Here is a 25,202-nt window from a genome sequence, read left to right on the forward strand (position 1 = left end):
CTACTGGTATCCTAGTGCCCCAGGTTCTACGGCCCTGACTTTTTCTTCCCTGGACTCCCTGTCCAATGCGCATACTGTACAGGAAGCACACCCCCAGGAATGAAGACTCTTCGCAGCCTACACGGCACTTCCCAGATCTCTGCCATGACCTCATCAATCTCAAGTCTCTCTCCTTGGTAGCAGATGAAGTGGGAGCTAATGAAAAAGCTAAGGAAATCAGTACCACTAAGGAAACGCCAATACTCATTCACCATCAACATCAGCAGCGGACCGTTTTTATCCTACTTTGAATCGCGTCGTCCTGGTGCTTACGCCATGTGGCTCCCGGGCAGGACCGCATCTCTGTGTCTACATTCCGTACAATGCCTGGTTAGCGAGGCTATTACTCATTAAGTGTCAAAATAGTAATTATCACAGATGGTGAATGTGCAAGCGGGTTGGTAGCTGGCTGGACCGAACGAGCCCACACTTGCCTGGGGCCCAGAAGTTGAAGCAGGCAGAATGCTATATGACGCGTTGTTCTTGCTTCCTCTTTACTTATTCATTTGTTGCCGTCAAGGAGAGGCGCAGGTTTTCTGCTTCAGAGCTGATTTAATGGGCCTGGGCTAACTCTTTGAAGCCACACAAAACAATGCCCTTCATAGTTTCGAACTCATGTTAGAATGAGCTGAGATTTGACTGTGCCAACCCAATGCTCTCTTTCAACAGGGCATCTATCTCTGGGGCGCTTTAATAGCTTCCTAGAAAGGCTTCAGAAAAACAGATTTGGCTTTCCTACAAGAGTCAGACAGTGTTGAAGAGGGGGAGCAAACCACATCAGAGGCCGAGGGGTCTCCAGTCAAGGCTGGTGTGATATTTTGACTTTACTAAGTTTTAACCTAAGCCATTTCAGGGCAGCTGGCAGCAGGAAGGGAGTCCCCTCTGCTTTAAAGAGGCCCTAGATGTGTTATCAGGCAGAACAAGGGTTGGGTGGGGCTGTGCCAGCTGATGGACTACAGCTACCCTGGTGGGTGCTAAACACAACACAAGCCTTAGAAAACCAACAGGCTGTTGAATGCCAAGCCTGCACGATTAATTTGCATATGACATTAATTTTGTTGTCACTATGTTAATGTGTGATTAATTCTGTCATGGGTTAGAGCAAGGAGAATTAGTTAATTGTCAGACCCCCCTCCTCCCCACTAACTCTTTTGCACACCCTCCACCTCCAACTCGCTCCCATTTCTCCCTTATTAAACAACACCCTGGGTTTTCTCCTTGGGGCATTTACTTCCTTGGGGATTTTAATCCCATCTCATCCTACCCCTCCTTGATGCATTTTTAGTCCTGAGAGGTGGGAATGCCCAACCTTTGGGTCTTTACCCAGGTGCCCCCTCTGATGATGCTGAACTCTGCCCAGGCAGTCACAGGGGTACTTGGGAAAGGCCTCACGACGGGGACACACGGGTCTCATTCATATCCATGGTCAGGTGCCAGGGTCTGTGACACCTGCGCACACCGTACGACCTGTGCTTTGTACGCGATGCAAATAACCCATAGGGGGAGAGTGGCTGGAACGTGGAGTTCATACAAAGCCATTGCTGTATGGCAGAAAGAGATGATGGGCCTGCACACTCTTCCTGGCTGCCCAGAGCCTGGCTAGATTCCCTTTAGCTACGACTCTTCTCATGCCATCAGGAACACCTTGAAGTTCCACTTGGCTGCCGCTGAGGCAAGGGCCACATGTTCATTGTCACCTTCTTCTTCCTCCTTCATACTGAGAATGATGTCTCAGCTCAGAGTAGCCTCAAACTCACTATACTGCTAAGAAGGCCGCAGAATACCTGATTCCACACCTGCCTTATGGGCTGCTGGCTATCAAACCCAGGGCTCTGGATTCACGAAGCAAGCACTGTACCAAATGAGCTACAAACCCAACCCTAGAAGCACACATTCACCCTGTCAATTAGCCTGCCACCTGGCTAGCTAACTCTACTTGAAACAGATGCAGAGACGGAAAAAGAAGCAGATGCCCAAATGGAAAGAATGCCTAGAGCCCCTAAATCTATGAAAGGCAAAGAAATTACAGAGTTCCCAGGTGCCAGAAAAACTCAAAGGGTCCAAGGTCATCTAGGTCAGACGCAACAGCTCCCAAGGGAGGCAGCAAAGCCAAGAATAGGTGCTATCTAGTCAGGATAAGGTCATTCACCAGGGATGGCAAGATGGCCCAGCAGTTAAAAGCACTTATTGTTCTTCCAGGACCCGAGTTCTGTTCCCTGCACCCACGACAGGAGGCTCACACTGCCCCTAATTCCAGCACCAAGGCATTCTACACCCTCTTCTGGCCTCCGTGGGTGTTCTCCCGCCCCACAGACACAGATTTTTTTTTTTTTTAATGAGGACGGAGTGGCCCCTTGTGATGACAGTCCCCGGCTTTACTAAGTTGCAGCTCACATGTGTCTCTACTGGGCTCACCGTTGTGCCCGTGACCCAATTCCAGTGAATTCTGAAGGAAGGAAGGCAGAAGAAACCAGAGTGGAAGAGAATGAACTCACATTACTAACACCACCAAAACCATCAGAGTCATCTCTTCTATGAACTGGAGAACCAAGCACCATTCTCTTCTGATGTGGCTCACCAACAGCCCAGGAGGGCGAGAATGGCGTCTAGACCAGAATACGATGACCGTGCCACAATCACTGGAAATCTAATAACTGGCTTGCTGCCAGCAAGTTACACCATACATCTAGTTCTCTTACGGGGCTCAAAACTAGGACCTCACACATGCTAGACAAGAGTTCTACCGCTAAGGCACATCCCAGCTTACACGTGCAAGTTTATTTTAAAGTATGTGTGTGTGTGTGTGTGTGTTTGCCCACATGTGTGTATGCTCACCACATGCACAGAGTACTGTCAGAGGCCAGAAGAGGGCACTGGAGCCCCTGCAACTGACTCTACAGGTGGTTGTGAGCCACTGTATGGGTGCTGGGAGCCAAATATGGATTCTTTGCGAGAGCAGTCAGTGTTCTTAACCATATATCCATGACTCTTGCCCCAGCGTGTCTTCACAGAAGGCCTTGCTTTAAGAATCGAAGCGTTTCCAAGCACTAGCGCCTGTTCCCCACAGTGAGGAGAAAGGAGATGGATGAGCCCTACTTTCAAGTTGCAAACAATACTTCATATAAATATTTTTTTAAGGCAGGAAGCCCTCTTTTAGCTTGGGTGCCAGTGTTTGAATTTGTAATCTATCAACTATATTTTAATTAGCAAGGACCAGTGTGGGCTATAATGATTCAAACTCTAATGTCTTGGCATTTTATTTCAAATTATATCCTTACAGCTAAACTCTAAGTAGATACTGGAGAGAGCCTGAATATAATTTCCATGGCCATTCTCAGAAGGAATGTATATGTTTCCCACACATGTCTGTCTATCCTACGCTCACTCGCTACATTCCATCTTCCCCAAGTAATAAAGACAGAGAAATCATCCAAGAGACAAGAGAAGGAAGACTCAGCCTGAACTTTCAAACCCTTTCTCATATGAGAACACTTTTAAAATAAGTAGAAAGACAGAAGCCACTGCAGAACCATTTCCCAACCTCCTGGGGAAGTTCCCAGCCTCTATCTCGGATGAATGGGAAATGTATCACTGAACATGGATCCTTCTTCTTCCTCCTCAGCTTCTGCGTGGCTCTAACTGCCTTTAATACAGGCATTATCCACACATGAAACTGGAATTACGCAGCATGTGGGAAACAGGTCCTGACCACCCAGGGTCACTAAAAATCCCGTGACATTTTTGTCAATCAGCCAAATTCCATCCCAAACAACAGGCTCAACAGTTGCCATGTTCAGACCCAGGGAAGATTACATGTTCCCAGGCCCTCTGTGCAAAATAGTGAAGACACCAGCTTCCAGATTTGGGGTACATTCTTGGAATCTGCCCAACCACTCTTATCTGGGCACGATCTATCAACCCTCACAAGGTCTCAGTTTCCCATTTTTGAACAATGACATCTATACGTGGGGGGAAAGCCAAGAAACCAACACCTCCAGGGCCCTAAGACTTAAAGGGAAACCTCAGATACGGGGACCTGTAGACAGAAAACACATAGAAAGTCCTGGGACGGGGGCTTCTCGGCTGCTCTCAGGAGAAAAATCACCATTAAAGTCTATCCTAAGAGACTGGGGAGGGCAGGCAAAGTGCCCGCCGCACCAGCAAGAGGAACCAAGTTAGGATTCCCAGCATCCATGTGCACAAGTCAGGTCCTGGAGCCAGAACCTGTAACCTCAGCGCTGGGAAGGTGGGCACAAGAGGCTGCTGGGACTTGCTGGCTGCTGAATTGTTCGAGGCCAGTGAGAGACCCTATCTCAAAAAGCAAAGCAGAAAACACTCTGAGGACAATAACTGAGGAAGACATGCAGTGTTCAATTCTGACCTCTGCGTGGGTGTCACGTACTTGCGCACGCGAGTGAGCATACACATACACACACATACCACACACACACATACGCGCATACATATGCACGCACACATTCACACGCCAAGAAATACCTACCCTCTATACAAATTTATCCTTGTGTTTCCCCCCCCCCATGGAATTTCACTTCAGAATCTGAACATTTAACATGTCCAGCTTCCTTCTCCCACACATAATGAGCCCCACCACCACGAATCATTTGTTCAGAACAGGGTCTTGCTCTGCAGTGCAGACTGGCGTTGCCCTCACAGCAATCCTCCTGTTTCGGCCTCCTAAGTCCTGGGATCATGGGTGCGAGGTGCCGTGTCCACCATATAGTTTAACAGCCTTTCCTTCCTTCCACCTCAGCTCCTCCATCCACGTTTATCTTCAGCTGGAGAATCCACCATCCATTCTCCCCTTGGCTCAACCACGTTTTTTTTCTAGAAAAAGCCCTGCCCTGGGTGAGGTTCCCTTGACCTGCTGGCTTACCCTGAAATCTAGAGTAAGTTGGTTCTTCTTCAGGCACAGAGACAGAGAAAGTGGCCATCATGTTACAGAACACAGTTACCCAGTCACACGGGAAATGTTCGCCCACCCACACACCCAGTAAAAACACCACCACGGCAGGAGCCTTCCCAGGATCCCGGGAGGGGCTGGGAGGTAGGAACTGGCACAGTAGGGCTCACAGCGGGTGCCCCCATGCACAGCACAGTCCAGCATCCCTCCAGAGCCACCCTGGGCGCCCAAGAACAGCTTTCCATGCCAGGCACACTCCCAGCATTGTGCTCTCTCTTCCAGCGCTCTCTTCCCCACCAAAAACCCTGAGGCCTCCGGAGTGTACACTAACCACAAGCCTTTGAGTGGCTCATGTATTTACAAACTGAGGCATGTCGAAATCAAAGGGGATACCACATGACATAATTCGCATTAAAATGTCAACAGGCTGACAATTTATAGACTCGATCCACGGAAGGTGGGGAGGACTAAGCCTTGGTAATTGTTTAATTCCTGCTGGAACCCATGGCTGCTGTGCCTTCGGGAAGCCAGGATGCACTGGGGGCCTCCAGCCTGTGCATCGCCCCCTTGGGGCTGGCGCCATGCCAAGACCAGGCAACAGGGTTAACCATTTAGGGACTACATGCAGCCAGGGAGGAAAGGCTAAGGGAAAGATGGGAGGGGTGGACAGCATGGGAATATGTCCTTCCACAATGCGGGTGCCAGTGAGACCCTGGCTGAGAGGGGTCCCACAGAGGGACAGCCCCCTCGTTGTTGCCCCCAACCCCTTTATGTTCCATGCATTCAGAAGCTACAGATTTGAATGACAGAAAAGACCAACCCAATCTCGGTTTCCTGACACCGAGATCTGAGACAGGACAGGACATCGGTGTTTTGCACCTGGGTGGTGAAGGGGCCCAAAATGAACAACAGGGTCACGGCCCAAACTAGACACCTGCTCAGACAGGGCTACCTCTCGGAGTCTATCACATCAGCAGTACTGCCTTTGCCCACGAAACAGAAGGTACCAATCCTAACTGCCCGCCTGGGCTGTTGGAGGTTTGGGGGGTTTTGTTTCTTTTGTTTACCGAGACAGTCTAACTACTATGTAACCTAAGCTGGCCTTGAACTCACAATCCTCCTGCCTCTACCTCTTCCTGAGTGCTAGGATTACAGGCATGCAGAACCATGCTGGCAACCAGACTCTACTCCATGCACAAGGTGTGATTCCTCTGGGACTCCTGAAACTGGTTTTGAGTTACTTCACACGAACTGACCATTAGCCCAGGTTGAGTCCCTTAAAGAGTACGGGGGGGGGGGGGGGGGGGGGGAGAAAAAAAAAGAGTCAGCAGCCATAATGACTCAAACCTGGGATTCAAGTACTAAGGCTGTCCCACTCAATTGGCTTCAATTAATCTTAGTGGTCCTAGAAAATAGACCTCAGCTGCTTTTGGAAGTGTTATTGGAGAGGAGAGGTAAAGGGTTTAGAGCACCTGGAGAAAGCAAAAGAATTTGAAATGGCCTGGGGAGAGGGGTTGGGTCAATTCGCCTGATTACTCCTAAAGCTCTGGTCTGGTTATCTTTCATCACCCCAGAAGAAAAGCCTCACCTAGAAAAACAAACAAAACCCCAAAGTAGATGATTCAGGGAGGCTCACATCGTCACAATCACCTGCACCAGCCCCACAAACCCCGTTTGGAAAAGGTCCTTGCTCTGTGGGACTTGTTCCCTGAGGATGCCCAGGGCCAAATGGGCTGCAGCAGGGCCCTCAGCACAGGCTGTCTGTGTGTAAACAGTGCCACTTACTTCATTCTCTCTTCTACCTCATTAACTGAAACACATTAAAACAAGCGTGCACTGGGAACGGAAAATGAGCCTGCTAAGCCAAGCTGATAGATTCCTCATCAGCTGTGGGAAATGAGACCCGGGCGCCGGGCCTGGAGCAACCGTGCTCACAGAGAACCTAGCGTGCTCACAGAGAACCTAGCTCTCAGCACTCCTGAAGGAAGGGCGCCCACAGGGAGGGAGTCAGGGGAAGATAGGAAGGAATGAAGGCAGGAGGGAGGAAGTGGGTGGGGGTGGGTAGTAAATGGGAAAGGGAGGTGCTCTGGCAGGTTTTCAAGTTGACACAAGCTGAAGTCACTCGGGAGGCAGGAACCTCAATTAAGAAAATGCCCCCACCAGACTGTCCAAAAGGCAAGCCTGGGGGCATTTTCTTGACTGATGATTGATATGAGAGGGCCCGGCTCACTGTGGACAGTGCCTCCCACCTCTGGGCAGGTGGTCCTGGGGGCGACAACAAAGCAGGCTGAGGGAACCATGTAGAGACAGCCAGGAAGCAGCACCCCTCCATGGCCTCTGCATCAGCTCCTGCCTCCAGGTTCCTGCCCGGCTTCAGCTCCTGCCCTCATGGACTACGCTATGGAGGCGTGAGATATTTGAACCCTTTCCTCCCCAGGGTGCTTTTGGTCATGGTGGTTTTTATTGCAGCAAGAGAAACCGAACTACAACAGAGGAAAAGGAGGTGGAAGTGGAAGAGGGGCAAGGAAGGATGGGAATGAAGGGAGGGACAGGAAAAGAAGGGGAGAGAGGACGGGGAGGAGAGAGGGAATGAATGAAGGCAGCAGAAGAAAGAATGGGGGGATGGAGGGATGGAATGAAATCGAGGGGAGAGGGAGAGAGGGGAAACATAACCTCACACACTTAATAAGCAGGACTTCCCACTCATTTTATTTTTAATCTCCCCAAGAGAGAAGATTAGCTAGCAACCGACGAAAACACTACTGTGAGATTCTTCCCCATGGAAAACATTTTTTTGTCAAACTATTCAGAAATGGAAGGAAAGAAGAAAAAAAACATAAAGAGGCTTATTAAAAAAACAACAAAACCGGAGTTGAAAGAGGCTAGCAGCAGGCTGGGTGGGCTCCAGTCCTCCACGAGGGTTTGCTGTGCAGCGCAGCCTGAGGTCTAAAGGTCCAGCGTGGTGGGGATGCACAAAAGTAAAGGGCTAACCAAGGGCTGCGGGCCCAGTTCCGCTTGCTGGCTGGCTCGGGAGTGCTGGCTGGCCCAGCATCCACAAGGCCCTGGGGGCTCCATCTCTAGTGCCCACCCAATTAAGAGGAGGAAGGAGGGCTGCTTCTACGCTGAAGGGCTGAGAGAGGGCAATGCTAGCTCAAAGCTCGGCTGCCATGGAACAAAACCCGCGCTGCCCTTGGTCGAGCTCCTGCCCCCAGTGGGTGACAGGTGGGAGCGGACACATTTAGGGAAACTGACAGGACCTACTGGGCAAGAAGATGGAGCTAAGGCTTCCTTCCGCATTCTCAAAGAAAGGATGGTTCTCGCAGTACTAGGAACAAATGACAGAGCCATTGCTGACACGTGAACAAGGAATGCAAAAGACTTGCACACCATCCTTAAAAACATGTAAAACTGCGTAATACCTGGGCCAACCCCACATCCTGGACATTACAATACCGCGTGTGGTGGGTGATCACCGTATGGGAAATGAGTGTTGCCATGCAAAACTTTCTTTTGCATTTCTTTATTTGCAACCCTGGCGAGTTGCTGTCCCTCGTTTGCATCCTGTTTTGTAGGTGTTCCCAACCCTGGAGACTCGGGCATCACAGAGCCCTTGAGGCCCAGGTAAACCATCACAAAGACTTACCTGGTTCGACCTATCATCGGCTCCACTGAGAAGAGCTGCGCGGCTTTTTTTTTTTTGCTTTGTTGCTAAGTCTACTTTCCTGGAATCTGCTCACACTGCTCTACCAGGCAGGCAATGCACCTGGGGAGACTTTCCCGTTGTGTGTCCTGGGCACATGAGCTGGGGGCGTTAAAAGTCGCTGTTAAGTTAGCACTTGGGGAATCAAGACCGGAGGCTTCTCCTACTACTTGTTGACTTAGATCTGTAACGGGAACCCCAGGGCTAGCTGTGTGCTCCATGGGGAAGGGCTGGAGTGAGTACTAGGTAGACTGCAAGCAAATCTGCCTTTAAATGAGGGAGGGATAAATGAGGAGACAGTTACAGCCAGGGCAGCCAAGGAGATTAACTTCCAGCGTTCAAATGGGGACGAGGAGGGAGGGATGCATCCTTTAAAAAAAAAAAAAAAAAGTTCCAGCGGAAAAAACTTCTGGAATATCTAAAAATTAATAGCTCACCAAAGGTTGCCATGGAAACAGTTTTGCATACTTGACTGCAGGTGCTGGTTGTAAGGCAGGGACAGTGGGGACTTGAAGGCCACAAGCAGGGACACAAATGTAAACATTAAAGGGAGACTCCTAAGGCAATGTTAAGTCAGCCATGTCACAGACACTGTGGCTTTCGATGTAAATGAACTCACTTATGCAAGGCGGGGAAGGGCGGCTTTGAGGCGCCAGCCAACCCCGGGCTTGTGTCTGGGGGGCTGCTCCCACTCCAGGATGGTCTGTGGTATTTCCAAGGTTACAAGATGCTCTTGGAAGCAGACACAAAACATGAAAGGACGCCGGTGTCAGACATATTCCAGTTTAATTAGAGTTCAGCTTTCTTTGTGCGCATCTTTGCCCTCTCTGTTACACACGTCTGGGCTGGGGCTTTGCTGAAGCTGTGCTGCTGCTGTTTGCCTGCTTTGCCTTCTCTTCTTTTTTTTTAAGTACGTATTAGCCTTTGTCCCAAACCGTAAGAGAAAAAGAAGGAAAGAGGATGTTGTTTTCAGAGAAGGCGTTGCATGCTCGACAGCAATTCCAAGCATCCAGGCGCGCACTTGCAGCCAATTCTGATCACATAAGAAAAATGTGGCTACCTTGATGCTGGACATTGACTAAAACCAAATAAAGATGGATGGGTGGACGGACGGACGGACGGACGGAGGGACGGACAGCCGGGCGGGCAAGCAGGTAGATAGGTTGATAGATAGGTAGGTAGGTGGCAGAGCCTCAAGTTACGCAGGCCACTATTATGAGACTAGCAATAAAAGGGACCTTGTAGCTCACTTCTCCTAAGGGCTACGCAGCAGGTGCTCCCCAGAGAAGGCTGGAGTGAGTGCTAGCCAAAGTGAAGCTGGCCCTGGACGGTGTCCCTAAATACTTCACTAGGCCCCTACTTTCTTAGAAGAGGCAGACGTAGCCACTTTTCAAAAACTTCAATAACCATATACTTTTAGTCCTGGAAGGAACCTCAGTGATGTGTCCAGGCTTCTTATTCTTCACACAGGGCCACCACAGACCAACCAAGGCCAAGTAACACACTCAGTCTCACTAAACACTAGTAATTGTGACATGTCTCAAAAAAGAAACTTTTCTCCCCCCCCCCGCCCGCGACTCACATGCTCACACACACACACACACACACACACACACACACACACACGCACACACACACACAAAACATTGGGCACTCTCTCCTCCAAGTCAACAGTGCGTCAAGTCCAGAGCCAATGAGAGCCAAATTATAAAACATCAGTTATCAGTAAAGCCCTAGCTGAAGACAACACCTATACTACTCACTGAACATGGAAAAGTCCAGCTGGTGCCTACTACACCCAGAGCCTCCCCCATGGACTAGTGTTCACAGTTCCAGAAGATACTCTGCACACTACCAAAGGAGAAATTATTTTATTAAAATTAAAAAATGTAAATGAATATATAAAATTATTTAGTTATATATCTACACAAGACATAGGAAAGATGGAAGGCAGAAGAGTGGTATTGTCATAAAGTCATGGATTGAGGCTGGGAAGATGGCTCAGTGAGTAAGAGTGCTTCCTTCCTATACGAGCAAGAAGAAAAGTTCACATCCCAGCACCCACAGTAGCAGCAGGCATGCCTGTACCTCCAGCACTGGGGTACAGAGACAGGAGGCTCCTAGGAGCTTGCTGGATGGTCTGCTTAGCAGAGATGTCAGGCTTCTAGTTCAGTAAGAGACCCTGTCCGGGGCAGTAAGATGGGAAGTAACAGAAGAAGGCACTTGACATCCTTCTGTCTGTCTGTCTGAATGTCTGTCTGTCTGTCTCTCTCTCTCCACACTGTTTTGTGCTATACGTGGACATACGGATTCCTAAAAGACTGAGGAGGTGGGTATCTTCTGAGGCTGTCACTCACTTCCCTCTGGCTTTTCCTGGGGAGTCACCCCTTTGAGACAGCAGGGATACACTATCAGAGTAGGTGTTAATTCTGTTAATTCTTATTCCCCTAGGCCCTGCCCTGCAAGGGGGCTTAGGAGGGAGCTGTGATACAGGTGTCAAGAAGATTCCAGACTGGTGGCTACTCTTGCAGAGGACCCAGGTTCAATTCCCCCCACCCACATGGCAACACACAACCTTCTGTAAGTCTAGGTCCAGAGAACCTGACACCCTCACACAGACACTCATGCAGGCAAAACACCAATGCACATAAAAATAACTAAATCTTGAAGAAGAAAAGAAGGAGAGAGGAGGGGAGAGAGGGAGGAGGAAGAGGAAGAGGAAGAGGAGGAGGAGGAGGAGGAGGAGGAGGAAGAAGAAGAAGAAGAAGAAGAAGAAGAAGAAGAAGAAGAAGAAGAAGAAGAAGAAGAAGAAGAAGAAGAAGAAGAAGAAGAAGAAGGCGGCTCCAGAGTGATCTGAATTCACTGGTACTGGGGCCTGCCATAGCAGGAAGACCCTACCTAGCTTTAGAACATGCCCCCCACCACTGCTTTTAACAGGCAGTGTTTGAATGGAATGCTTCCAGTTCCAGACACTGTAAAGTACCTGGGCCCAGGTAGGTTCTCTGCGCACTGCATCCAGTAGCTTCCTTATAGAGAATGGCTTGGGGAAGACAGAACACAGTCCCCGCATCCAAGATGGTGGCCCATGCAATCTTCCCACATCTGCTTTGCTGTGACAGGCCGTATTTCATAACTACTCTCTCCCCAGCTTTCTAGATGCATTCCAAACAGGAGGGACTTAAGGAACATCCTCCATCCCCTCTAGCCAAGCCAAGTGGCACTGGGCCTAGGCTTGTGACTTCCTTATACTTCCAGACATGGCTCAATGAGTGTGAGACAGCCCCCACCACGGCCCCTAAGCCAGCTCTGGTTTAGGGAGAGATGTGGGAGTCACTTGGCTGGAGAACCCCCTTTTTTTTACATTTGTACTCACTTTCTGATTCTCAGTTTAGGCTTTTTTTACTGATTATATTTTGCCAGATTTGGCTACATTAGTGATGACTGCCAACTGGTCCAGGTAGGAAAAAGCAAACAGTCTCCTCAGAGAGTAGAGTTCTGACCTCCTCTTGGGCAATCTCACTGTGGCTTACTTTGAACCTAGATCCTACAGTGTGCGCTCACTTGCGCGGGTCCTCCCTCTGTCTCTCTCTGTCTCTCTGTCTCTCTCTCTCTGTCTCTCTCTCTCTCTCTCTCTCTCTCTGTGTGTGTGTGTGTGTGTGTCTGTAGTGTTGCCTCGCTACCGTCCCTCACCTCTCAGCCTGCAGGTTTGCTTAGAGGCAGCAGGTTTCCGAGTCATCATGAGCTGACGACATTTCCTCTCTGCTAGACATTCACACACAAGCGCCAACGCCCAACACCTAACTTCTGCCAGGTAAAACCTACACTACACTCCTAGGACAACGAGGGTGGGCAACCCTGTGCGAGCAGCACTGGGGACAGTCAGGATTTCACTCTCTCCCCTTGTCCGAGGCCCAGCAGTTTCACCATCTTGTCCGGGTTGTCTGCAAGACCCTTCCAGCCTCTTCAGCTGGTCAGAGGTGTCAAAGAGGTTGGGGTTCTGTCAGTCGGAAAGACGACTCCCATGAAACTTCAAGACAAGCCACCCCACCTGAATTCAGAGGCACGCCAATACCTGCTCGTCTTCCCCGCTCGGCCAAAGGGAGCTCTGCAGAAGAAATGAGGGTTTTGACTACACATACTGGAAACAGAGTGCTCTCAGGGCCTGGGAAGCACCACCCGGAGGATGGATACTGGAGACAAAGCCCCTTGGAGAACAGAGGCTTCAGGACAAGGTTAGAAAGCCTATACATCGTCCCATGGGGCTGACAGACTTTCAGTAAGGGAAGCTGATCAGGGTAGGAATTCCCGGTTCCTATTTGTCTCCCTGGGTGAGAAGCACAGTCAGGGAAAGCTTGGGGTTTGATCCCCTCAGGCTGCCACAGCTGGGTTCAGAAGCAGCTGGAGGAACAGCAGATCACATGACATCAGGACAGCTCCATCACAAGCTATTAGTCCTTGGGCTCAACCCTCCACCAAGGTACAAGAAGGCGGTGGCTTCATGGTATGACGCATGTCACCCACAGCAGGCCACAGAAGTCAGCTCAGAAGTGTCTGCAAAGACCAAACAGTCCCCAAGGAGGCTGTCATCATCAGAGAGAGCAAAGAGGGGGCCGACAGCCAGGGGTGGGCATTCCCTACAGTAATTCCAACGTGCAGGCCACATCGGCAAAGAAAACACTGCTATACTTATTGACCTAAGAGACCGAGCATGCTTCGGAGGCTGTCCTGAGCCTGGGAACCTGCCCTGCTCATTAACAATTACAGATCAAATATCAGCAATAGGTAAATAGTCCTAACCTCCTACGGACCAGAAAAGGACCCTAGAGGAGGCCCCCTCATCACTTCTGAGGAGGCTGAACTCAAACCTGCTCTGCCTTCCCACTTAACCAATCATATGCCACAGACACAGGGGTCCTCCTCGTGCAATAATCCAGGCTCCCATGCGGACCAGTGTGCCTCTCTGCATCTTAAAAACAACTGTGGGCGGTGACCCCGGGGACTGGGGTAAGCAAGGGCAGTGCACACAGCTAGCAAGGGTACCGCAGACCCTACCAGGCATCCTGACCCCACGGCAGCAAATGCAATGGGATCACATCAATAAAAGGAAACAAGAGGGAAGGACATTAAAAGGGGAAAACTAACGAGAAGGCATGGGGATATTTTTCCACCTTTGTGATAGGGAAAGGCATTTTATTTATTTAACACCAAAAATATATGACCATCTGATATGAGTTTGCTATGAGGGGGAAAAACTGGAAACTATCATGAGAGGCATTTGTCTTTTTGAGAAACAATAGGAAAAGGAAAGAAGGGGGCTTGGCAAAACAAGGAAGCGACTTATCTGTTCTCAGCCTCCTGTAGGGCCCAAAGGCAGATTATGCCAAACTAAACAAGATGCTCACTTGAAACCTGAGTTGTAGGTAGGTGTGTGTGTGTGTGTGTGTGTGTGTGTGTGTGTGTGTTCTGCCCACACAAACGTCTTCACCACGTATGTGCCTGGGGCCCATGAAGGCTATAAGTGGCTGCTGCATCCCCTAGAAGCAGCGTTACAGGCGGGGATGGGCCAGCCATGGCATGTATATTTCACGTGGTCCACCTAAAACCTGCAAGTCTCTGAGCACGATACCACGCCAACGGCTATGCCATACCTAGGTATGACAGCCATACCTAGAGTCCTCTGTAGCAGAACTCCCATTCGAAGGTCGTCGCCTCCTGTCACCATTTGTCGTCTCTTGTAGCCCTCGCTGGCCTCAAACACCCTACGTAGCTGAGGATGACCTTGAACTACCGAACTTCCTGCCTGCACCTCCTGAGGGCTAGGCTTCCAGACACAGACCACAATACCGGCTTATGGGGTGCTGGAGACTGACCCCAGAATCTCTAACACTTCGGGCCAGCGCTCTCCCCACAGAGCCACGTTCTCAGCCACCGCCCCCATTTCTGTTTAAAGTCTTCAAACTCCCATCTAATATCACAGTTGCTTCTCAAAAATGCAGGGGTGGAAGGACTGGAAATCTAATTTTATTAAAGTATAAAATTACTTAGTACTACCAACATGGTTTTCATGAGAACAGCCTTTCCCAGCCCACATGTATGTAGTATTTATAGTTCTCAGTTCTGTTTAAAACAGAACCAAGAATATGGCTCGGGCATATTATGTAATTATTTAAAAAAAACTCCTGCCTTTTCCTGACAGTGTTGATGACAATGCCTTAATTGTTCCCTTACAATTTCCCTTTCAAAACAAAGAACCAGAAGCACCTGTTGGATCTGTACGTATTCAAATGTGCCCTTTGAGTACAGGGCCCCAGCAACATGAAAAGATTCAAAATGGAGTTCACACTTTTGCCCCATTCCGGGCACCTGCAATGTGGGCTGTCCTGGTCTCCCTGACTTATCCACATAACTACGGCAGGCAGGGTTGTTCTAGAAGGCAAAGGAAGGCAAGGCAATAGCTGTACAAACAGTCTCCTAATTGTTGGGAGCCCACCCCTGAGAGGGCAGAGCCACTGGCAGGAGGAGCTCTAGAAGGGAGCAGGCGCGGCGGGCGGAGAGGTAAGAAGATCCGGGGCTTTCCTAGCACTCTCACAAAATGATGGTTCCTTTTCTCCTCGGCTCAACTCGGGGACTGTGGCACGCTAACGGAAGCATACAGGAGACTTGCAGCCTGCGCTGGAAAACAGTTTACCCAGAAATGGCATCCATACCACCTGGGCACCAACTTCACAGAGAAGCAATGATCCCCCTGACTGGGAGACACTGCACCCCTGCGATCCAGGCAGAAGCAGGAGGACCCATCTCTATGTGGAGCCGGCCTGGGCTGCCTAGAGAGACCCTGTTCTATACACAAACACACATACGTACGTACCTACCTACATACACACACACACGCATACACAGTGCAAAGGGAGCTTCTATAGCATCCAGGGACTGTTCTCAGAACATTTATTCTTAAAGATAAACGATGAGAGATATACGCAGGCCCCATTAACGTACTATGAAACCGCTCCCCACTGAGCCCCTGAACATCTCAGATAATAGCTCAAGATGAAAAGTTTGATGAAAACAACGAACCCAACGCATTTCTCCCTGAGTGTGCCAGAGAGACCAGAAAAGAGAGCAGGGGCAAGGTTGTGTGCACAGGGCTCTGGAAGCCGCCTTGTCTCCCTGCCTCCCTAGACACATTCTAAGCCTTCTAGGTCTGTGTGGTCCTCGCAAGGCGCTCTGTAAGGTTTGGAGGATGAGGAACGTGAAATGAACCTTTTTACATCGCTCATAAGAAGAGGGAAGTAGCCGGGCGATGGTGGCGCACGCCTTTAATCCCAGCACTCAGGAGGCAGAGGGAGGCGGATCTCTGTGAGTTCGAGACCAGCCTGGTCTACAGAGCTAGTTCCAGGACAGGCTCCAAAGCCACAGAGAAACCCTGTCTCGAAAAACCAAAAAAAAAAAAAAAAAAAGAAGAAGAAGAAGAAGAGGGAAGTCCCTTTAAAAAATGAACTGCTGGGGACCTGCAGAGATGGCTCATTCGGTAAAGCTTGGACAAGCAGGACAGCCTGGGTTTGGATTCCCTAGCACCCACTTTTAAAAGCTAGCCATGGTCTGTAATTCTAGACCTGGGGGCTAGAAGGGGTCTAGCTGAACTGTGCTCTGGCTTCAGTAAGAGACCTTGTCTCAAAAGCTAAAGAAAAGATAAAGGGGGTATCCAGTGCCAACCTCGGATGCGCGCGCGCGCTCGCTCTCTCTCTCTCTCTCTCTCTCTCTCTCTCTCTCTCTCTCTCTCACACACACACACACACACACACACACACACACACAGGAGTAACCATCCTATTTGGAGTAACCGTTCTATTTGAAATTAGAAAGAAAACAAACTATCTGAAAGAAATTATAAACCAAACACACCCCTCAGGCTTAACAGGTGTAAATGGGAGCAAAGGATTTAAGAAGCACCAGGACCTGTGGCCAATGTCCTGAGCTGTGCATTAGCTCCTCCAGCACTCACCAGCTGCGACCCACAGCCTCTCTGCACCTCATCTAAATGGTGTTTGGGTGAGCAGTCCAGATGTGAACACAGCTCTTCAAACGCATACATATGTCTATGAAAGCATATGAAAATCTACAAGAGCAGAGGGGCAGAGTTGGAAAATGGCTGGAAAAGTAAGTATCTTTCTCTTTGCTGTGGTTAGCCGTAAACACTTTTGGCGTGCCTAGCATGCGCACACTCGCCACAGCACACATGTGGAAGTCAGAGCACAGATTTCATGAGTCTATGATCTCCTTCCGCTCTGTGTATCGCAGAGATCAAACTTGGGTTGCAGAACTTGGCAGCAAGCACCCTACGGTCCCAGCCACCTCACCAGCCCCCAAGGGATCCCAAGTCATCCCGACACTTTTAAAACCACCTCTGTCATGCGCACAAGAGAAAGAGAAGCTAGGCAAAAGCTGGCAGCGATGGCACAGACCTGTAATCCTATCGCTGCAGAAATGGATGCAAGAAAACCACTAATTCAGGGCCATTCTGGGCTTCAGAGCGAGACCCTGTTCCCCACAAAAGGGAAACACAAACATGTAACTGCGAGAGATCACTAAACTGGCAGTAATTTTCTCTTTTCTTCCTGTCTTTAAAAACAGTATTTTCACAATGGCTGCACCTATTCATATTACATTTGCAGTAAAAAAAAAAAAAAAAAGTAATCCACATTATTACTGGCTTGTAAATGCAATACTAACCATGTAAGATATAATACAGAGTGCAACAGAATAGAGTAACATTCCATCAGAGTTTGCACTGTTCATTTCCACCCACAAGAAAAAAGACTGGGGTGGGAGGGGAGGGAGACCATATGAGCGCTCACCAGAGGGGGTGGGGATGGCAGGGGAGCGTGGGCACAAACATGGAGAATGAAAGGGAAGTGCTTTGGCTAATGGTCATAGCACCGGTTTTCTCCACAAATGGCATATTAAGCACGGGATTTAAAAAGAGAGAGACACACACATCTAACACAATTTGAGCTTCATTATGTGAAGTCTCAAGTGTAGAGCCAAAAGACAACACTGACCTGAACTTCCTGACCTGAGGGTTTGCGCAAGCCCTTAACCAGGAGGACCTGAGCAAAGTGTATGTGCACGAGACCATCCAGTGAACACATCAGGACCTCCTAGGGAGTACAGGCGAAGGAGCCCGAGATGCTTCTGAAAAGGCCAAGGGCCTTCAGTGGGGTAAGGACCGTCCATACTATACGACCCTGGTGACACATGGTCACATGTTCCCACATCAGTGATGACTTAACCTAGTCCTATCTGAGCCCCGCCCCCAAGGAGGGCTCTCCCTAGAGTTCCCTGAGGCTGACAAGTAGCTGGAAGCGCTACCATAGCCAGCCTGGGATCCCTCCAGCACGGACTCAGGCCAGGTCAGCAGCCCGTGTCCTGTCAGCTCTGCTGTCCACTGAGGGAAAGGAACTTCCAAGACCCAGAAGAGAAGGCCAGCAAGGGCAAGTGTGGCCAAATTCACCAAAGCATCTGGCCTTTCTCACCTCCCGAACCTCTCAGGAAAGCATCTGATTTCCCCCCACTTCCCGGCTGAAGCCGCCCAGGTAGGCAGAGGCACCAGCAGACACTTACAAGTCTACCTAATAAGAAAACATGCTTAGAAGAGACTGGTTCCAAAATCAAATCATGCACGATGCTAGCTGGGGTGGAGGGACACTGCCCCCCCCCCCGAGAACTTGTGCTCCCTACTGTCAGAGCAAGAGGAAGGCTATCAATCAGCCCCCATGGGTGCTGAGGATGCAGCTGTCTTCTGAAGATCCCTCCCTGCCTGGCTGCCACAGGACATACATACTACACACGGTGTGGCCATCAAGGAGACCAAGATGTGGATTTCATATGAACTCCTGAGCATTTTTACATCTTCCGGTTTGTTCATCCACCACGCAATGGTTTTATGACCCTGCTCCGGAAATGAGATCCAAGGAGCAACTTACTCATAAAGGAAGGAGGAGGAGGAGTGTGAAGCAATGTTCTCCTGTCCTTTAGTCTGTCCTTCAGTTCTGTGTCCCTATCAGAAGAGGCAGGAGCACCATCCACCACATGTACAACTTAGCTGTGTATGCTTGGTTGTTATAAACCAGCGCCTCTCCTTCCCTCTGGTCGCTTAGGTGCGGCTTCGCATCTCTCCAGCCCCAGGTGGCTCACATTCAACCCCGACAATAAGCTAGGTAGGCAAAGGTCATTGCTGTAATTTAAGGTTACCATAAAACCTGGGGTCTTGGCCCAATCAAAGGTACTTCAGCTGGGAACTGCTTGAGTAACGGGCTCGGGTGGAATCTCAATCCATCTATTAGAACTGCTGCATTTTTCCCTGCAAAGCAGGTTCTAAGAGGGGACAGGTATGCTTGCACTCCATTCAGCTTCCTGTACCCCTCCTTCTTCCCCGGGCAGAAACGACCACGTATTTCCCAGAGCTCATCACTGGCGCTCTAGGATCATGAAGGCAAGATGAACCCAGGAGAAGCGAGGCTAGCCCATGGACTCAGAATCTACACTGTCCCGGGAAGAAAGTGCAGGGAACATGTCCTGTTAGTAGGAGCTGCTCTCTGCATCAAGACAAGCAAGAACATCTGTGAGCGGGAGGGATGGGAAGGTGGGAGGGGGCAGGATGTATTTACAGAGAAGCTTGACCCTGCTGAGAGAGGAAGGGTACTGTTCCTCACTGCACTTCCACGATGGCTCAGGAAACTGACCCAACACAGAAGGCAGGGGCCAGGTCATCAGGGCACCACTACAGTCACGGAGAACATTGTTCTGGTCAGTTAGAGGCATGACCAGAGGCAGCCACTGGTTCAAACAAAAGCCAAGGATTCCATTGTAGGCACTTTGCAGGAGGACAGAGGTAAGAAAACGGAGCCTCCCATCTGATACCTTGTGTTTTCCAGACCCCCTGCCCACCATACACAAAACTCATTTTAAAATTCGTCACTGGAGCTGAGATGTCTCATTGGGTAGAGGTCCCTGCCACCAAGCAGTGGGACCCACATGGTGGGAATAAAAGAATGAATTCCTTCAAATTGTGTGTGTGTGTGTGTGTCTTAAAAATTGCATAGAATCCAGAATAGACAATTGGGGAGGGGGGGCCTCAGACTAGCTTCACCTCTGTGCCTGAATTTTAGGTCATTCCAAGTTTTGGAGAGTCCAGTCCTAATACAGCATAGCTACAGGCTATCTGTCCACTATCTGAAACCTGGGGACCCAGGTGGTTTGTACTTGGGGAAATTGTTTTCCTGATTCTGGAATATCTGCCCATACCTTAAGACTCATCTTTAGATTGGGACTGGGATCTAAGCACAAAACTCATCACCTTATACACACAGCCAGAGGTAACTTGATGCCATATTTACAGTGCCCAGATGTTTTGACTATCGTCCATCCCGGGGTCATCACGTCAGTGATCAACTTTCGGACTGGGGATACTTCAATTAGGTTGCTCCACCTATACCAATCCCCACGACGACGTCAAGGAAGGGACAACGCAGGGAAGAGATCACAAGCCTAGCGCTGTTTGCATCTCCTGACCCTATGAGTCCGCCTCCTCCAACACAAAGGAAATAGGGGGAGAATAAAAGGCTTGGCTCGGAGGAGGAGTGTGGGAGTTCCACTGAGAAGCCACGTCACAGTCATTCAGTGGGTACCCTAGAGAACCACTAACTTCAGTGGCTGGGCATGCAGCTAAGTGGGTGGAGTGTTTGCCTGGCATGAAGTCCTGTGTTCAATCCCCCAGAACCTCATAAAACTGGGTGCATAGATGCGCACCTGTCATGGCAGCACCTGGGAGGTGGAGACAGGAGGATCAGAAGTTTAAGGTCATCCTGGAATACAGGGTGACTTTTTGGGCCATGCTGAGATTCCATGACACCCTGTCTCCAAAGGCAAAAACCAAAGCACAAAGCAGAACAGAAAGAAAAAAAAAAAAAAAAAAAAAAAAAGCCTGGTCTACAAGAGCTAGTTCCAGGACAGGAACCAAAAGAAAGAGAGAAAGAAAAAAAAAAAAAAAAAAAAAAAAAAAAAAAAAAACCTTCACGTTTTCACTGGCTAGTCACGAACAATTTACCAGGAAGTGGGACAGAGTGAGAAGGGGTGGCAGGCAGGATGGGGTGAGCCGGGCAGGCTGAGTGCCCCCCTCGGTCAGCCAGCCGCTTCTGGAGCGGTTTCTCTAGCAGACAGTAAAGAACTCGATTACATCCAGTTAACTGTGCTCTAAACTGATTATGCATGTGCTGGGCTAATGGATTACATTAGCAAGAGGAAAAATAACGTGCAATCAATCTCCATTACGATGGGCCACACCAGGGCCCAACCACCTCCGAACCCCACCCGAGTCCAGGCACTGAAGAAACCCAGGGAGAGGGAGCCCCCTCTGTGGCAAGAAGTTTATCTTAGTCACATGGAGGGAACAAAGGGGCTTGGAGCAAGCTCTGGACTCATCATCCAAAGGTTGAGGCCGGGGGAGGAGGAGAAGGATCTCCCTACCCCTCAAAAGAGCATCAGCAAACCGAGGGACATTCATTATCCAAGGACTAATAGGACCAGACTAAAGACCTTTGCCTCCTGACACAGGGCCAGCTACACCGAAATACTAGGGCTGGTCACTCTAGGGACACACTGGTCAAACAGCTGCTGCTCTCAGGACTTAGGGCTCTTCTACTCGTGGCAGTATGGTCTCTCTGTCTTGAGCAAACAAACCAACCAACCAACAAAATAAGTAAGATAAATAAGGCCCAGTCATGTAAGTGACCAGAACGAGTAGTACAGGAAATGTCCCCTTCACACCCACCCCCAGAAAATGCCTTATCCTGATGACCAGGGTGTGAGTCGTGGACATGATTTGGGGGCTGGGGGAAACTCTCAGCAGATCCTGTTTCAGGGGGTCTTGAGAAGCAAACCCGAGTGTTTGGCTCTAGTCGAGACCTGGACCACGTGGAAGATGCGGCATGCAGACTTAGTGGCCACTGTGCGCACATTATAACCTAAAGGGCAATCCATCTCAAGAGATGCAAGAGGTCAGCCTCACTCTATGCTTTTGTGACCCTTCATAGGAGTGGCCTACAACCTCCCGTGGCCGATCTGACTGCTGGGTCCCTCAGAAATGCTCGTTTCCTCTGGTTTTCCCGCCTGGTTGTTCTGACCACGTCAGCACTGTCCTATGGCCAGTCAGACCTCCAACTCAACCTGACTGCAGGAAACTGTCTTTCCAGGGTAGCACAAAATCCAGCCAGTACTTGGAGAATTTGTTTGCACAGGACAAAGGATTATGACTTACTTGGTACCTAAACCAATCCTAGCCTACTACAGCTGGTGTCTGCAGTCCCTTCTAGGACATTCTATCCCTACTAACTTGCTCTAAGATTGTTTCCAGGGTAGCACAAAATCCAGCCAGTACTTGGAGAATTTGTTTGCACAGGACAAAGGATTATGACTTACTTGATACCTAAACCAATCCTAGCCTACTACAGCTGGTGTCTGCAGTCCCTTCTAGGACATTCTATTCCTACTAACTTGCTCTAAGATTGTTCCTTATCCATGGTGCTCCCTGAGAATGAGGGCAATAGCAAAATGAATCGCAACCATCAACTGAGCAGAGACCAGTGTGGGCTAAGGATCCTGAGCCTTCCTCAGGCGGGGTCTCCATCTATAATCGTGAGGGGGGACACAGGAGGCTCCACCCACTCCAGAGTCAGCAGAAACGGAACGCTCGCTAGCCCAGGAGTGAGCAACGGTGTGGAAAGAGAAAGGAGAGACTGGGGGTGAAAGTGAGGAGGATGGAGAGGAGCGAGGGAGCGGAGGGCGTGTGGAATGAGGCTGGGGAGATTTATGGCGATTTGTACCTGATTGTTCATACTAAAGCCATTACGGGATGATTAGAGGAAAAGGTGAGGCCTTAAGTCCAGCGAAAATCAATAGGGACGTCTGGAGCAATCCTGCCGTGCAAGTAAAAGGGCTGTTTACAGTGTCTGCGGCCCTCCTCCTTCTTGACGGCCTGGCCTAGGCTGTTCAGCCAGAGACTGGGGGTGCAGGAGCAAACGGAAGGGAAGGGGAGAGAAAAAAAGAAACCAAAGGGGCTAAAAGGAGAGGAAGCAGAGAACAGGGATGTAAAATACAGGAACATGGGGGCCCTCTCGCTTGACCTAATTTCCTTCATAGCATTTACCATCTTCTACCATGTCATTTGCCCATTATGAATGTGCCTCAACTTGTCCCAAAGGAACGAAAACTCTGTGAGGACAGGGATGTGGGTGTGAGCACATGCATGCATGTATATCTATATAAATGTGTGTCTAGTTATATGTGCACACATATGCACATGTATATATGAATGTGTGTGTTCATGTGTATGTACTATGTACGTGTGTTTGTGGTGATCTATTATATGCACTGATACAGACATACTTCCAGAGCAGCGGCTGGTATACAAAACGTGTCTGGTGTGTAGCAGCTGGCAGGATGGGTAAACAGAGTGAACACATGAAGCACTCTGGGAGGATCCAGGAGAGAATAAATAAAAGACGGACTAAAGGACAGAAGGACGAGTGGGCCATAGTGGCTGATGGTGACTCAACAGACTACAGCAGAGACCAGCAACCAAGAAAGGAAAAACACAGTATTGGTCTGTTGAATTAACCTGCCCCTGCAATGAGACACCCTGAACCTTCAGCCTCCAGATGAAGCCATCGACACATCTCAGCCTCTTTAGCCACTGGATGCAACACCTTTAGAGTTAGTTTGCTGGGTGGCGACTAGCACCTAACAGGATTATAATACAAATTACTAGTCCCCCTTCTCAATCTTCCCCGATCCACTCTGCAGACAGCCCATTCCTGGGTCTCAAGGAGCTGACCTCACCTTGTACAACTTCAGGCTGGCCTCGTGCCTGGAGTTGACCGTGTGCAGCCGTAGCTTCTCCAGGCTATTGGTGTAGTAGTCGCATGCGTTGCACTTCAGGTGCACTGGGTTGCCGATGGCCACACACTTGAGCCTCCACTCGTTGGCCTTGCCGCCCTCCTTGATGTGGGCCACCAGCTGGTACTTCTGCACATGCTTGTCCGTCTTGCAGTGCAGCTGGAAGTTGGCCTTGAGCTGCGTGTTGTAGCGGCAGAGCTTGCACTGGTACGAGTCCCCCATCACGGCCTTCCACTCGTCCTCCGAGAGGCTGCGCTCCACGTTCATGTGCAGTCCCAGCATGTCCAGGTTATCCGTCGTGAACTTGTTGCAGACCGCACACTGGAAGAGCTTCAGGGACGGGTCGTTGGTCTGGATGAAGCTCTCGCCCAGGTTCATCAGCTCCTCCGACACCAGCTGCCCGCCCCCGAGCCGCATGTCTAGGGGTATCTCACCGCCCACTGTAGGGAAGGACAGAGGGAGAGGGTCAGAAGCCAGGCTCACAGATGCAGTACAAAGCACAAACACTGCAAGGAGCTACCTGCTGGAAAACAACATCCTCTTGCTGTGTTGGGATACTCTGTGGTCTGCGGAAGGATCCGGGCTTTTCCACCTTCTCAAAAAAGAACATCTAGACAAATCTGGGGAGCTCGGTCTCCTGACTGATTTCAATTTCCCTTCTCTCATGTTCTAGGAAAAGTGGTAAGTCTGTATGACCCTCCAAATGCAACAGAATCTGAAACTCCAGACTCCAGCCTACCTCCAGAATTAAGAGGGAGCAGAGCAATCTATAACACTGGGCCTTTAGGAAGATTCTAAATTGTGCCCAGAGTTCATCTATAGCATTGCTGATGGGCAAAACTTCCCACCATGGTAGAAAGGGGGGTGGGGAGCTTGCACTGTACATACAATAAGAAACTAAATTTTTCTTTCTTTCTTGTTGGTTTTTCAAGACAGGGTTTCTTTGTGTAGCTTTGGTGCCTGTCCTGGAACTTGCTCTGGAGCCCAGGTTGGCCTCAAACTCAGAGATCCGCCTGCCTCTGCCTCCTGAGTGCTGGGATTAAAGGCGTGCACCACCACCGCCCGGCTAAAATGGAATGTTTTATTGCCATTAATATTAGTGGGGATGGCCACACTGATGCACAACCATACAGCACAGAGCTCAGAAGCGAGCCCTCCACTCCTCCCAGCACCCTCTCGTCAACATCCTACCTGTCCATCAGAGCTGCCCACCTTCACCTCTGTTTCTAGGACAATCTTCCTTTCCCAAGCCTCTGTGCCCGAGCTAGCCACACACAGGACCCCAGCACAGCTGCACCCCTACCAAGGTGGGGGCAGACTAGAGCAGAGAGGTCCAGCCTCACGCTGAATAACCCACCCCACTGCACACATGAATGAATGTTTATTGCGTCAGACAAGGGTCAAAAGCACCAAATGATACACGCTAAGGAAGTAAATCCAGACAGACTAGAGATGGGGGCGGGTGTGTGTGTGTGTGTGTGTGTGTGTGTGTGTGTGTGTGAGCGCGCGCCAGCTCACACTCCCTAAGAAAGGTCTCTGTACCCCTGCCCATTTTCAGCCCATCACTGCCGTGCATAAACCAGGGGAAGG

The 25,202-nt window shown here is 49.8% G+C and overlaps 1 protein-coding gene across 4 annotated transcripts in view; it reads right to left on the reverse strand.

The window, feature by feature from the left end:
* The window catches only part of Zfhx3 (zinc finger homeobox 3), a 241,178-nt gene that overhangs the window by 121,861 nt on the left and 94,115 nt on the right, over positions 1 to 25,202 (reverse strand). For all 4 annotated transcript variants that reach the window (XM_050143759.1, XM_050143762.1, XM_050143758.1 and 1 more), the window contains one exon: positions 23,556 to 24,052. In XM_050143759.1, the coding sequence (XP_049999716.1) occupies positions 23,556 to 24,052 (497 nt within the window). The remainder of the gene's footprint in view (positions 1 to 23,555; positions 24,053 to 25,202) is intronic.

Source organism: Alexandromys fortis, unplaced genomic scaffold (assembly GCF_014885135.2).
Source record: "Alexandromys fortis isolate MF-2015 unplaced genomic scaffold, M_Fortis_MF-2015_v1.1 scaffold_1, whole genome shotgun sequence".
NCBI classification, from domain to species: Eukaryota; Metazoa; Chordata; class Mammalia; order Rodentia; family Cricetidae; genus Alexandromys; species Alexandromys fortis.